This window comes from Melanerpes formicivorus, unplaced genomic scaffold, assembly GCF_026170545.1.
Source record: "Melanerpes formicivorus ecotype bairdi unplaced genomic scaffold, bMelFor1.0.p_v2 SCAF_178, whole genome shotgun sequence".
Classification (NCBI taxonomy): Eukaryota; Metazoa; Chordata; class Aves; order Piciformes; family Picidae; genus Melanerpes; species Melanerpes formicivorus.
This window is the reverse complement of record NW_027142530.1, coordinates 513755-527500: the sequence shown is the minus strand read 5'-3', so window position 1 is coordinate 527500 and position 13746 is coordinate 513755. Positions and strand designations below refer to the sequence as shown.

The 13746-nt window shown below is 51.7% G+C and overlaps 2 protein-coding genes across 2 annotated transcripts; both read right to left on the bottom strand.

Moving 5' to 3' along the window:
• Positions 1-987: 987 nt before the first annotated feature.
• On the bottom strand, positions 988-1920 carry LOC137457413 (olfactory receptor 14A16-like). Its single transcript, XM_068169309.1, has one exon. It carries the CDS (start codon positions 1918-1920, stop codon positions 988-990), a length of 933 nt encoding a protein of 310 aa, XP_068025410.1.
• Positions 1921-10122: 8202 nt separating this feature from the next.
• On the bottom strand, positions 10123-11310 carry LOC137457422 (zinc finger protein 892-like). Its single transcript, XM_068169317.1, has one exon. It carries the CDS (start codon positions 11308-11310, stop codon positions 10288-10290), a length of 1023 nt encoding a protein of 340 aa, XP_068025418.1. The 3' UTR covers positions 10123-10287.
• Between the last annotated feature and the right edge of the window lie 2436 nt (positions 11311-13746).

The following is a 13746-nucleotide window of genomic DNA, read 5'->3' as shown; positions in this document are numbered from 1 at the left end:
CAGCTGCCCCTGAGATGGGAGGCAAGCAAGATAAGGAGGAGGCGAGATCTGGGAAAGAGAGCAATTAGGCCGGATGGAAGAATTCCACAGAGTTGTGAAAACAATGATGTAACCTTTTAGAGAGCAACCAATAGTATGTTGCCAAGTGGGCATAATTATAGCAAACTGTATATAAGATGTGTCTGATGCTCAATAAAGTTGGATTCCGCTGATCAAACTGGTCGAATAAGCGGCCCCTTCTTGCAGTACAGCTCCTCATGTCTGCAGCCTCTGGGTCACAGCAGACAGGCCAAGACTGAATCAGATATGGTCTTGAATGATGATATTTCTGTGGTGTGGTTGGCTGAGATTACCCTCAGCTAACTGGGGTAAATTACCGAAAAAAACCAACAACCCAAACCCAACAACCTCAGAAGTTGGAAGCAAAATGAAAGTTCTATTTACAAAGGGTGAGCAAAACTCCAGAAGTATAAAATGCCATGAAGATGTACAAAATCTTTTGACAGAGATTTACAATTCAAAGCAATACAAGTACCCCCTTGAATTGTTCCAAACCCCCCTGCGTGGCCCAGAGGGGCTGCTCACAAACTCCTTCACCCCTTTCCCTTCCCTCTATCTTTGCAGACAAAATGAACCAGCAGAAGATCAGGAAAGAGACAAGGCAGCAGTGCACAGCAGAGACACAGAGCAAAGAAGTGAACGTGAGAGTGAAGTCTGTGCAGCAACCAATGGAATGAACAGAGACACAGCTGTTAGTATTCTGCTGTGGCAAATCCCCAACTACATTTACCTGTCACTCAAAGATCTCCAGAAAGTTTCTGCTCTGGCTTTGCAATTAGAAACTAGGCTAAAGTGCCAGCTCCAAACCATGACACAAGGGAACCACATTCTTACAAGGGAAATACCAGCAGCAGCCAGAGCTCAAGCAGCCAGGCTGGGCCTGCACTGAGTGGCATCAGAACTGCTCTGCAGGAGAAGACAAAGAGTTTATTGCTTCTGAAAGCATCCAGGGATCAGTTTGCTCAGGGCAGCCTTAAGCTCCTGGTTCCTCAGGCTGTAGATGAGAGGGTTCACTGCTGGAGGCACCACTGAGTACAAAACTGACACCACCAGATCCAAGGATGGGGAAGAGATGGAAGAGGGCTTCAAGTAGGCAAAGGTGCCAGGGCCAAGAAAAAGTGAGACCACAGCTAGGTGAGGGAGGCAGGTGGCAAAGGCTTTGTGGCGTCCCTGCTGAGAGGGGATCCTCAGCACTGCCCTGAAGATCTGCACATAGGACACCACCATGAACACAAAACAGACAAAGAATAAATAGGCACTGGCTACAAGAAGCCAAAGTTCCCTGAGGTAGGATGTGGAACAGGAGAGCTTGAGGATCTGGGGGATTTCACAGAAGAACTGGTCCACAGCATTGCCCTGGCAGAGGGGCAGGGAAAATGTATTGGCTGTGTGAAGCAGGGCATTGAGAGACCCACAGGCCCAGGCAGCTGCTGTGAGGCAGACACAAACTCTGCTGCCCAGGAGGGTCTCATAGTGCAGGGGTCTGCAGATGGCAACGTAGCGATCATAGGACATGGTTGTGAGGAGAAAATACTCTGCTGAAATGAAAAAGAAAAACATAAATAGCTGAGCAGCACATCCTGCATAGGAGATGTCCCTGGTGTCCCTCAGGGAATTGGCCATGGACCTGGGCACAGTGGTGGAGATGCAGCCCAGGTCAGTGAGGGCGAGGTTGAGGAGGAAGAAGTACATGGGGGTGTGGAGGTGGTGGTGCCAGGCTATGGTGCTGATGATGAGGCCATTGCCCAGCAGGGCAGCCAGGTAGATGGCCAGGAAGAGGCAGAAGTGCAGGAGCTGCAGCTGCCTTGTGCCTGGGAATGGCAGGAGGAGGAAGTGGGTGATGGAGCTGCTGTTGGGCATTTGTGCCCTTTGTGCACAGTGCAGTAGCCAAAAGGCAAAGGCAGTCACAAGTCAATGGAGCACAACCAAAGCCATTTCTCAGCCCCTGATCCAGAGACTTAAGTTTTCTTTTGGAGGACACCTCCCTCCAGCTCTGTTGCTGGACTCATTTGTGCTGACTGAGCATGCAAGGAAGAGCAGAGACTCTGCCTGCTTCCTGCTGCTGAGTCAGTCCTGCTCTGCAGCAGGGGAGTGGTGGAAGCAGCAGCAAGGTCTGGTGTCCACTTTCAGAGGAAAGAGTCCCAAAGCAGAAAGGCTTCTCAGCATCTCCCAGTGCTAAGGAGAGAGGGTAGAAAAAGGCAGTTCCTGAATGTTTTAGGCTTTTGTACTCCAGCTGTCCACATCTCACCCCCAGAGTGGTCATGGCTGTCACAAGTTCTCACACACAGCATTTCTGCTGCCCTCAGGGGGAACAGAGAGAGCAGAACCCTGCAAGACAAGCAGCTGCCTGTGGCTCAGAGCAGAGTAAGGGGAGCTGCTCTGGCCATGCTGCCACTTCCCCACTTCTCTGGGCTTGTGCCCTGCTGAGCTGGAGGAGATCACACTCCCATGTCCCCCTGAAAAGCCACCAGACCCTGCTGAGAGAAGACGAATTCCCCCACAGACTACTCAGTGTCTCAGCCTCTCTCAAGGTCTCAGCACCACACTTCCAGCCCAGCACACTCAGGGCTCATTGCAACACCCAATGGCATTTCCTCTCCTGTTGCAGCTCTGCCTCTGCTGGAGCTCTGGCTGCAGAGGAGATGCTTCACACCTTGGAGCCCACGACCCTGAGGGCAGAGGCTTTTCTGGGGGGAAGAAGAGGCCAAGGTCTGTGCTCTGAGGAAGGGTCTGGCCTGGAGGGGATCAGATGGAGATGTCTGAATGCTCCCTCCCACAACATTGCTGGGTTCAGATTCCTTCCCTGATCAGATCCCTGCTGCCTGGAGGTTCTCACCCTGGCAGGAGTGTGCTGGGTGATGGACTTGCCCTGGTCACAGAGCCCATCCCAGCCCCTCTGCACTCACCTGCAGAAACCTGCTTGTTTACAGGGCACTGGCTGGGAGCATCCTGATGAGTGTAGCCAGGGTGATGCTGCTGCTGTCCACAGGCAGAGGCTGAAGGCTCTTTAGGAGGCTCCCAGCAGACCTCCTGACCACTCCAAGAAGCACTTCCCCACTTTCATGGACTTGTTCCAACTTGAATGGTCCTTTGTTACTTCTCTTTCTTTCCCCACTTTCCCTTGTCCTCAGAAAAGGAAACTGCAAACACAGACTCAGGAACTCTTCTCTCTTTAGAGCACACTCTACTTGGACCTTGTCCTTGAAACATCTCTTTGGAAGTTCCCTGGTGCTGAGCTGCAGCTGTGAGCAGCCCTGACCCACACAGCAGCCTCTCCAGAGCAGAAGGACCCTGCCCCACCCTGCCCTGCTCTGAACTGCCAGGAGTGGCTCCTGCCACACACAGCTTCTCCCCACAGCCAGCAACAGCTGTGGCTGTGCCAGATTTAGGAGATGCTGCCTGGAACTGCACCTGAACCGCCCTGCACCCACAGCCTCACCATGTCAGTGACTGCAGTGACTTCTCCTCCAGTGAGCTCTCAGCATCCTCCCAGTCCTGACCACCTTGAATCACTCTCTGCCATCTTCATCTCCCTGAGATCCTCTGGCAGTGTCCTCAGCCCTGCTGTGCTGTGCAGAGGAGCTGCTCCTGGCCAGAGCTGTCTCTCTGCAGCGATGCCTGCTTCCCAGCAGCACCTTCCAGCCCAGGAGCCTGCCCTGGCTCAGCAGCTCAGGACCAGCCCAAGGCATTTAAAGGAGCCCTCTGCTGGCTTTGGTGCCGAGTCCATGAACCTCAGGGACTGAGAGGAAGCTGATGAAACCTCTCCACAAGTCAAAGTCAGATTCAAACTCTGAAGTTTCTTCTACTCTTAATGGGTCCCAGTGAAGCATACTGGGAAAGGGTCCCCAGGGTCTGGTTAGAGCAGAAGGAGACAGTGGATGCAAGGGAAGCATTACTGGAGGCACTGAAGCATCACCAGGCTGTGGTGAGAGCAGAGAACTGAGGCAGTGTTAACAGGCCAGGACAAGCAGCTCAAGGTGGCTCTGCTGCTGAGGAAACCTGGAGGGGTTTCATTGATCCAAAGGGCCAAGCCCTGACCCCCAGCCCCTGGCAAGTCAGATCCTGTCCCTCACCTATGGCTCTGGGCTCTGCTGGGTGCAGTGGGGAGTGAGGATGAGCAGCAACCAGGGTAGGACCTTGTCAGATTTTGCTGTGGTTTGCTTGCAAAGAGACAACTCCTGCTGAAAAAGGAATGAAATGCACCTTTAAAAATAATTTTTATCAGATGCTTTGTGTAATAAAAACCTCTCCAATTAGCTGCAGAAACCATGGCAATAATTAGAGGTTCAGCAGTATTTAATGAGCCCCATGGAGTATTTGGGGCTGATTACATCATCCTTAGGTACTGCCAGGAGACTCTGCCAAGGTACTGCCAAGAAGCCTCTCAAGAAGTCCAAGGCAGAAGGAAACTCCAAAGTACCTTGAAGCACTGATTGGCCTCACTGAGGCTTGTTACTGACAAAGGCTCCCCAGGGACTCATTAGAGCAGCTTGTTAGAGGCCAGGATTGCAGGGAGACAAAGGCAAAGTACAGGGGAGGAAAACTTGCCTTTGGTCTAGGAAGCAGAAAGGCCAAGCCCTGACCACTGCCCTTGGACTAGAAAAACCTCAAAGCCTCAAAGCAAAGTTTCTCCTCACAGGCCTTGGTGGCAGAGGCAAGTGCCAGAGCCAAGGGGACAAAGGTCTTGGTCCTGTTGGGCCTCTCAGCCTTGCCAGAGCCCTTGGCCATCCTTACTGCAGCCTCTCCTACACTGTCCCATGCCTTCAACTCTTTCCTTCAATAGCTGGGATGAATGCACAAACAGATTTTAGAAGACAAATTAAGTCTACACAGCCTCTGAAGTGCAAACCCCTCCAAGAACAACCCTAGCAGAGTGAACAGAAGATGAAGTTTCAGCAAGTGAGGCACATGTAAGATGCCATCTACCAGCACAGGGACAATAAACTACTGGCTATAAACAGCAAACAGAATCACTAACAGTCTTAGAAATTGGTAGAAGTGTCACAGACTCACAGAAACATTCAGGTTGCAAAAGACTCAGGATCACCAAGTCCCATCCAGAACCCTACTCTGCAAGGGTCACTCATGAATCGAATCTCCAAGCACCACATCCAAACCACCTTTAAATACATCCAGGACTGGGGACTCCATCACCTCCCTGGGTAGCACATTCCATTCCCTGATCACTCTTTCAGTGACAAAAAGTATTTCATACTGTCCACTCCAAGCCTCCCCTGTTGCAGCTTGAGGCTGTTCCCCCTTGTTCTACTGCTAATTACCTGTGAGAAGAGACCAACATCAGTGCCTCTCCACAATGTCCTTTCAGGCACCTGTAGAGAGCCACGAGGTCTTCCCTCAGCCTCCATCAGTCACTCTTCATCAGAATTTATTCTCCAGGCCCTTCCCCAGCTTCCCTGCCCTCCTCTGCACTGGCTCCAGCATCTCCACATCTCTCTTGGATTGAGGTGCCCAAAACTGGACACCACACTTGAGCTGTGGCCTTACCTGAGCGGAGTACCAAGGGACAATCAGAATACAGTAGATCACATTACTCCTGAGATTCCAGTCACAGCCTTAGACTACTATCCAGCAAGGATGTTTTAAACCAGGATGACACAGGGGTATCAGGCAATACCTTACAGCCAATATATATCTGCACATTCTGGAGAGCGGCCAGGCAGAGAGGGACCTGGGGGTACTCGGGTACTGGTTCTCAGTCTCTGAGGTTCATGAACTTGCCAACAAGGCCACCAGAGGGCTCCTTTAAATGCCTTGGGCTAGTCCTCTGTTGCTGAGCCAGGCCAGGCTCCTGGGTTGGAGGGAGCTGCTGGCAAGCAGGCAGCGCTGCAGGAGACAGCTCTGGCCAGGAGCATCTCCTCTGCACAGCACAGCAGGACTGAGGACACTGCCAGAGGATCTCAGGGAGAGGAGGAAGGCAGAGAGAGCTTCAAGTCTGCCTGGACTGGGAGGGTGGCTGAGAGCTCACTGGAGGAGAAGTCACTGCAGTCACTGACACAGTGAGGCAAATCAGCCTTAGACTACTATCCAGCAAGGATGTTTTAAACCAGCATGACACAGGGGTACCAGGCAATGCCTAACAGCCAATATGTGACCGGTTTAGGCTACACAGATCGGTAGGTCAGTGAGAATGCAACTTTAAATTTTAGTTTTAGTTTAGTTTGAGTCTCAGTCTGTTTTTCTCAGTCAGTCTGTCTGTTTCAGTCACAGAATCACAGTATCAGCAAGGTTGGAAGAGACCTCAGAGATCATCAAGTCCAACCTATCACCCAAGACCTCATGACTAGACCATGGCACCGAGTGCCACATCCAATCCCCTCTTGAATATATCCAGGGATGGTGACTCCATCTGCCTGGACAACTGCTTCTCTCTCTGTGCTTGGCTGACCTTCAACTAATGAGATATGAAACTAATTCTTTTGTTTTCTTCCCTTAGCATGGGCTTTGAACTGACAGAATTTCCCCAATAATTCCTTCCTCTCTCTCTAACCCCTTATGGGAAAAAAGGGAGGAAGGGGGAAAAGGAGTTTTTGGGGGGACCCTCCTCGATGGAGGTTTTTCTGTGTCACATTCTTTGCTGTATACCTTTGTTTATACTGTAAATACTTTATATTGTGTATATACTCATCACATTTCATTCTGCTTGTCAACATAGCTCTTTTCCATCTGCTCCTCTGACTGACTCAGCCATGGTTTTTGTATGTGTGGGAGAACTGAACTTTTTTTCACCACCACCCAATATATATATGCACATTGGCCACAGCAACCCCATGCAGTGCTACAGGCTGGGGTCAGAGTGGCTGGAGAGTGGCCAGGCAGAGAGGGACCTGGGGGTACTGGTTGATGGTAGGCTGAACATGAGCCAGCAGTGTGCCCTGGTGGCCAAGAAGGCCAATGGCATCCTGGCCTGCATCAGGAACAGTGTGGCCAGCAGGAGCAGGGAGGTCATTCTGCCCCTGTACACTGTACTGGTTAGGCCGCACCTTGAGTCCTGTGTCCAGTTCTGGGCCCTTCAGTTTAGGAAGGATGTTGACTTGCTGGAACATGTCCAGAGAAGAGCAACAAAGTTGGTGAGGGGTTTGGAGCACAGCCCTATGAGAAGACTGAGGGAGCTGGGGTTGCTTAGCCTGGAGAAGAGGAGACTCAGGGGTGATCTTATTGCTGTCTACAACTACCTTAAGGCAGGTTGTAGACAGGCAGAGGTTGGTCTCTTCTCCCAGGCAACCAGCACCAGAACAAGAGGACACAGTCTTAGGCTGCACCAGGGGAGGTTTAGGCTGGAGGTTAGGAGGAAGTTCTACACAGAGAGAGTGATTGCCCATTGGAATGGGCTGCCCGAGGAGGTGGTGGAGTCACCATCATTGGAGGTGTTCAGGAGGCGACTTGACAGGGTGCTTGGTTGCATGGTTTCGTTTGTTAGGTGGCGTTGGATGATAGGTTGGATGCGATGATCTTGAAGGTCTCTTCCAACCTGGTCTATTCTATTCTAGTCTATTCTATTCTATCAGATGTACCTCGCCTTATCTTAGACATATAGCACGTCTATAATCTCCAATATAATTAATTACTCGTAATCAGGTGTACCTCGCCTTGTCTTAGACGTATAGCACATCCATAACGTCTGGCGAATCAGGGAACGTCACCGGCATAAAGGCAGACAGATTAATCTCACAGAGACTAATCCAATAGCCACCATTAGTGGCACTGACAAACAGGAGCATCTCCACAGTCCTTAAAAGCAAAATGTCTTCTTGATGGTGCAAGTGAGAGTCATAATGAATAGTTGGTCAAGGCAAACGTTCGGGGTCACCATTTGTAATAGTTTAGATGTTTTAATTACCTCGAGCAATGTTTCCAGGACAGGATGTAAGCAGGCAAAGACGTTTATTACGTTGCACAGCAAGGTTCTCTGGTCTATCAGCAGGCACAGGTGTCACATCTCAATTGGTCATTCTCTACTGGCATGCCTGTCATTAAGGTGTTGTGGTGGTTTGAGCCTTAACTGGGGCTTAAAAGCTCAGATGGGGGCAAGGCTGAGAATCCCCTTCCCCAACAGAGAGAGCAAATCCACCAAGAAATAATTTGGGTTCAGCTTGGAAGTAAAGAGGCAAAGGATTTTTCTTTAAACAGTATATATAGATATATTTATGTAACAATGACAGGCAGGGTTCAGAAGGGTAAGGAACAAGGATGGATGGGAGAAGGAGAGGAAAAGGAAAAAAAAATGATGAGATACAGAACCAGTCCTTTGCAGAGTGTGGAAGCAGCAGGAAAGAGAGCAATGCCTGCAATTCTCCTCCATCTTATACCCCTGCTGGACAAGGAGGGGGAAGTGGAACAGACCAAGTCAGTTTCCCAGGGGAGGAAACACACCCCCCAGGGAGGGCAAAAAAACTCTCAGGAGCCCTCCTCCCCTCTTTTTTTCCAGGATGGGCATAGCCCACCACAGGCTGACAATAGGTCAAAACAACAAAACAATGTTTTAACACATCCCACCAAATGCTGCCCAGCTTCTCTCAGAGTCAAAGACAAAACACAGCTCTCTCTAATTTGAGCAAAGGCAAATCTTCCCTATAGTCTTCTCAAGCTATCTGAAAACATCCCTCTTCCCACAACCAACCCTTTTTCCCCCTGCACTTCTTTTTTCTTGGGCACCAACACATTTTTTCTGTGATTTTTTTCTCTCAGGCATCAACCATTTTTTTTCCCTGCAAGTCTTTTTCCTCAGGCACCAACCCTTTTATTCTCTGCTCTTGTTTTCTTTCAGCACCAACACATTTTTCTGTGTACTTCTTTTTTCTTGAGCACCAACCATTTTTCCCTCTGCTCTTCTTTTCTCTCGAGCACCAACCCTTTTATTCTCTGTGCTCCCTTTTTCTCGTTCACCAACCCTTTTATTCCCTGTGCTTCTGTTCTCTTGGGCACCAACTCTGTTTTCCTCTGTGCTTCTTTTTTCTCACACACCAAACATTTTTTCCTCTACTATTTTTTTTTTTCCTCAGGCAGCAACCCTTTTTTCTCTGTGCCTCCTTTTTCTCTGACACCAATCCCTTTATTCCCTGCACTTCTTGTTTCTCAGGCACCCATTGTTTTTATTCTTTCTGTTTCTTTTTGCTCAGCCACCAACCCTTTTTCCCTCTGCACTTCTTTTTTTCTGGAAGGTGTCCAGAGAAGGGCAACAAAGCTGGGGAGGGGTTTGGAGTACAAGCCCTATGAGGAGAAGCTGAGGGAAACTAAGGTTGCTTAGCCTGGAGAAGAGGAGGCTTCCTGTTCTGGTTGCTGCTGTTGGGTTCTGGCTCTCAGGTGCTGGCTCTTTGCTGAGGGGGAGGGCTGCAGGGGTTGAACTCCTGACTGCTGCTGCTGACTGCTGTGCTTCTTTCTGCAAACAGCCTCAGGTCAGTGTGCATTATGGGATCTCCTTTGGATTCAACTCTTTTGATTTTATCTCAAGTCCTTATCTCAACCCAGAGAGTTTTTTGGTTCCTCTGTGTTTTACTTTTCTCTCACTTCTGTTTTGGGGTGGAACAGGCAGCTTAACCTCTTCTCAGCTCTTCCTCCTGTTCCAGCCCAAGCGGAAAGCCAACAGAAGCTTTCTGAGCTCTTCCAAAGATCTCCATCAGCTTCCCCCTACACCCTCCAAAGATCCCAAAAGTCAGTCCTAGGACTATCCAAATCCCAAACACCTAAGATCACCTGAAAGCCCCTGAAGAATGCCTCTGAGATGACCCTCAAGACTCTTCTGAGAACCTCATTTTCCCCTCCCTGAACTGGGCACACAGCTCCACCCCATCCCTTGGGAGCAAATGCCCCCAAAATTTGGGCATTGAGGCAGGAATGTCAGAAATAAAAGCAAACAGACAGGATTTGGGTAACTTTTGGGTTTTATTGACATGATTGGTGAATGTACAGAGAGGTTCTTACCCCAGGGAGACACAAAGCATTGGGGAAGAACCAGACAGACCCTGGCAAAGCCCTGCCCAGCTCCACTGGGAGCTCCAGCTGTGCCGACTCAGCACTGTAATTGTTCTCATTAGCAATAATTGGTGTTCAGAAGGGCAGGAGGTGTTTGTTGCTGCTGGTGTCCCCAGTCCCTGAGAAGGGCAAAGGAAAAAGGGATGATTTTGGTGCTGGAAAGGCCCTATCAGAGGGGTCACGATTACCCAAGAGATTCTAGGCGGATTTATGCCTCCCCTCTAGTGCAGGCTGCTCTCAGTTGTGGGTGCAGCGGTGATTGCTGAGGGATCGCTTCTTGGTGAAGCTCCTACCGCAATCAGCACAAGTGAATGGCTTCTCACCGGTGTGGGTGCGGCGGTGGCAAATGAGAAATTGGCTCCGGCTAAAGCGTCTGCCACAGTCAGCACAAATGAAAGGTTTCTCACCGGTGTGGGTGCGGTGGTGCTGAGTGAGCGTGCTCCCGCGTCTGAAGGCCTTGCCGCACTCATCACAGCTGAAAGACTTCTCGCCAGTGTGCACACGACGGTGATGTGTGAGGTTTCCCTTCCGGGTGAAGCTCTTGCCGCAGTCGGCACAGCTATACGGCCTCTCACCGCTGTGGATGAGTTGATGCTGGATGAAATCCGTGCTCGTGGTGAAGCTCTTGCCGCACTCAGCACAGGGGAACAGATGCTCTCCAGTGTGGATGCGGCGATGGATGGTGAGCCTGGAGCGACGTTTGAATTTCTTGCCACAGTCCCTGCAGATGAAGGCCTTCTCAGTGCTGTGCACATAGTAGTGCTGGGTGAGAGATGACCTGTGAGTGAAGGTCTTGCCACACTCAGCACAGCTGTATGGCCTCTCACCGGTGTGGGTGCAGCAATGCTGGAGATGCTCAGAGCTCTTGCTGAACCTCTTGCCACAGTCACCACAGACGAAGGGCCGGGGGCCAGGGTCAGGGCAGTGGTGCTTCACCTGCTCTGAGCCAGGTGGGAAGTTCTGCCCACACTCAGGGCACTGATTCAGCTGCTTGGGTGGCACAGAGGGACCTGCTCTGGCTTCATCCTCCTCTGCAAATTCCTTTTCCTCCTCTTCCTCATCACCTTCATCCTCATGGCTATCCTCTTCTCCATACTCATCATCATCATAGTCATCATTCTGCTCAGTATCACCATCCTCCATCTTGTCCTCTACCTTCTCATCCTCCTCTACCTTGGGAATGCAAATGTGCATCTCCAACTTGATCTCTGGGTGCTGCTTCTCCTCCCAGCTTTTCTCTGGGTCCTTCTGTGAGGCCATACTGTGGGAGGGAGGGGTCACAGCTGTGCAATATGGAAGATGGGAGCACCTGAGCCCAGGACCTCAAACCCTCAGATCCTGCCTGGGTCATGACACTCCCTGACTCCCAACTCCCAGCTGGAGAAGAGAATGCAGAGGGGACCTCAAACCTTCAGTTTCTGCCACAGTGTGGGCACAGACCTCCGATACCTGTGCTGAGACCCCAGGTTCCTATGATCAGTGCCCTGAGGTACCCTGGGGCTTACAAGTGGTCTTGTCCCACTCTCCTCGAGCCTGGTGGCATTGGCAGGGTGGTTCCCGGCCCAGGCCCTGTCCTTTGATCTCCCCTGGCTCAGACAATGGAGGCAGCAGCACTGAACAAGGAAGACCAAACCACCATCAATCTCCCACCACCCTCCAAATCCCAATCCCAAACACCACCTCCTGACACACAACTAACCCCACAAGCCTAGGGAGTTTCCAAACTTTAATGCCTGATGTGCCTCAGAGCCCCTGGAGGGGTGAAATGAGGTGGGTAGGAGGAGATGGAGGAGTATGGGAGTTACCCTGGGAATCTGGGATGCTGGAGACTGGGGTCCTGCTGTTGCCCCATTCTGGATTATTTACCTGCTGGCCTGCTCCAAGGGGCAGATCTGCAAACTCTGCTTGTCCACAGCACACAGGGGCAGGGATGATGGAGAGAGAGGGATACAACTCCTGCCACAAAGAAACAAAGGGCTCAGAGGAGAGCACTGACCTGCAAGGGATGGCTCAGCACTGCCCAGGACCAGGCAGCACAGCTCAGCCTTGCTGGGGGCAGCTCCCAAGCCCAGCAGCACAGCCACAGCACACAGCCAGGGCTGATCAAGATGGGAGGCCTCAACAAGTGCACACTCAGCTCCTTGCCCAGCACACAGCCCCCAGCACACAGCTGCAGGCCAGCACCACAACACAGCTGCCTCCACACAGCCTCTCCCAGGCCTTCCCTAAAGCTTCCTCCCACTGCCTGCCCAGGCCTCTGCTGCCTGCAGCTGCATTTGACAGCACATCTTGCTCTGGCCACAGATCTCCTCCCTAGCCCTAGCCCTATCACACTCACTCTGTGCTCACCTTTGCCCTGAACACACCTCTCTGCTGCTTACTCCCCAAGAGAAGACCACAGCAGCCCTCAGGACACACACAAAGGGAGCTTCATGCTTTCTGGAGGTGCATCAAAGGGGGAAGGGACTTGCTCAGCTTCTTGCTAAACCTCTTCAGCCCTCATTGAGATGCTGGAGGAGTCTCTGGCTCCTGCCCAAACCTCACACCTCCAGCACCCTTCACACACCTGCAGCCCAAAGACACTCAGTGGAAAGGGTTTTGCTTCCTTCTCTCCCTGACCATTTCTCTCAGCTTGCTCTTTGCAGTTCCCTGGAGCTGCCACTCCACATCCCCAAGAGAAAATGAGGTTGGATGGGAGGGCACAGTGCCCATGGGCTGTTGTTCATCTCCCAGCTGACACAGGCAGAGCTGCAGCACAATTCACTCCTTTCACCTCCTAAAATGCTGCCAGATTCTGCCATTCCCTGCACACACATTTGCCACCTGGGCCCTGGATCCTCTCCCCTTTTTGGGGGGACAAGGCCTAATTCCTGCCTGACCATCCCCAGGCCTTTCCCTCATTCCCAGCTCATCCATGTCCCTACTACCTTGGCTGTCCCATGGCCCTGTGTCCCCCACCTCCACTGCCACTTCAGCTGGAAGGGTGGAGTGGGAAATGCTGTGGCTGAGGAAGCATCTAAGGAACTGGGCTGGAAGCAGCAGCACAAGGATGGAAGGGGCCTGAGACTAAAGGCTGGGATCAGCTGGAGGGCTGAAAGAACAGCACCAAGCCAAGGGGGGTTACAGATGAGGGCTGGGGAGGGACCCTGCAGACACCTCAGGCAGCAACTGATGAGAGGAAGGGGGACAGAGAGGGAGTGAGACCTCAGGTGACTCCTGCCATGGGGGACGGCAGGCCTGTGTGGGCAGGAGCCCTGAGTGTCTGCTTGGGCTGTGCTGGATGTCAGGAGGGGTCAGGGGACTGTCCTGAGCCAGGCAGGATTTGGGACTTTGAGCTTCTGGGGTCAGCTGCTGCCAGCACCATTGCAGGTAGGAGCCAGGCAGAGCCTCACAGCTGCTGAACTAAGCCCTCCCACCCCCTGCAGCCTTCACCCTCCATCTCTCCATCAATTGCTCCATCTCCACTCACTTGCTGCCCTCTCAGAGTCCCCAGGGTCCTACAACATCACCAGGGCTGATCTACACAGCCAGCAGGGCCCAACAGAAGCCCCTGGATGAGAGCATGGAAGAGAATCCCTGTGGTGGGTGGAAGGCACTCGGATGTCTTACACCAGACAGTAGAGACCTTCAGAAGGGACAGCAGAGTCCAGAGGGACACCACAAAGTGTCATCTAGCTTAGTTCATTCCCACAAGGC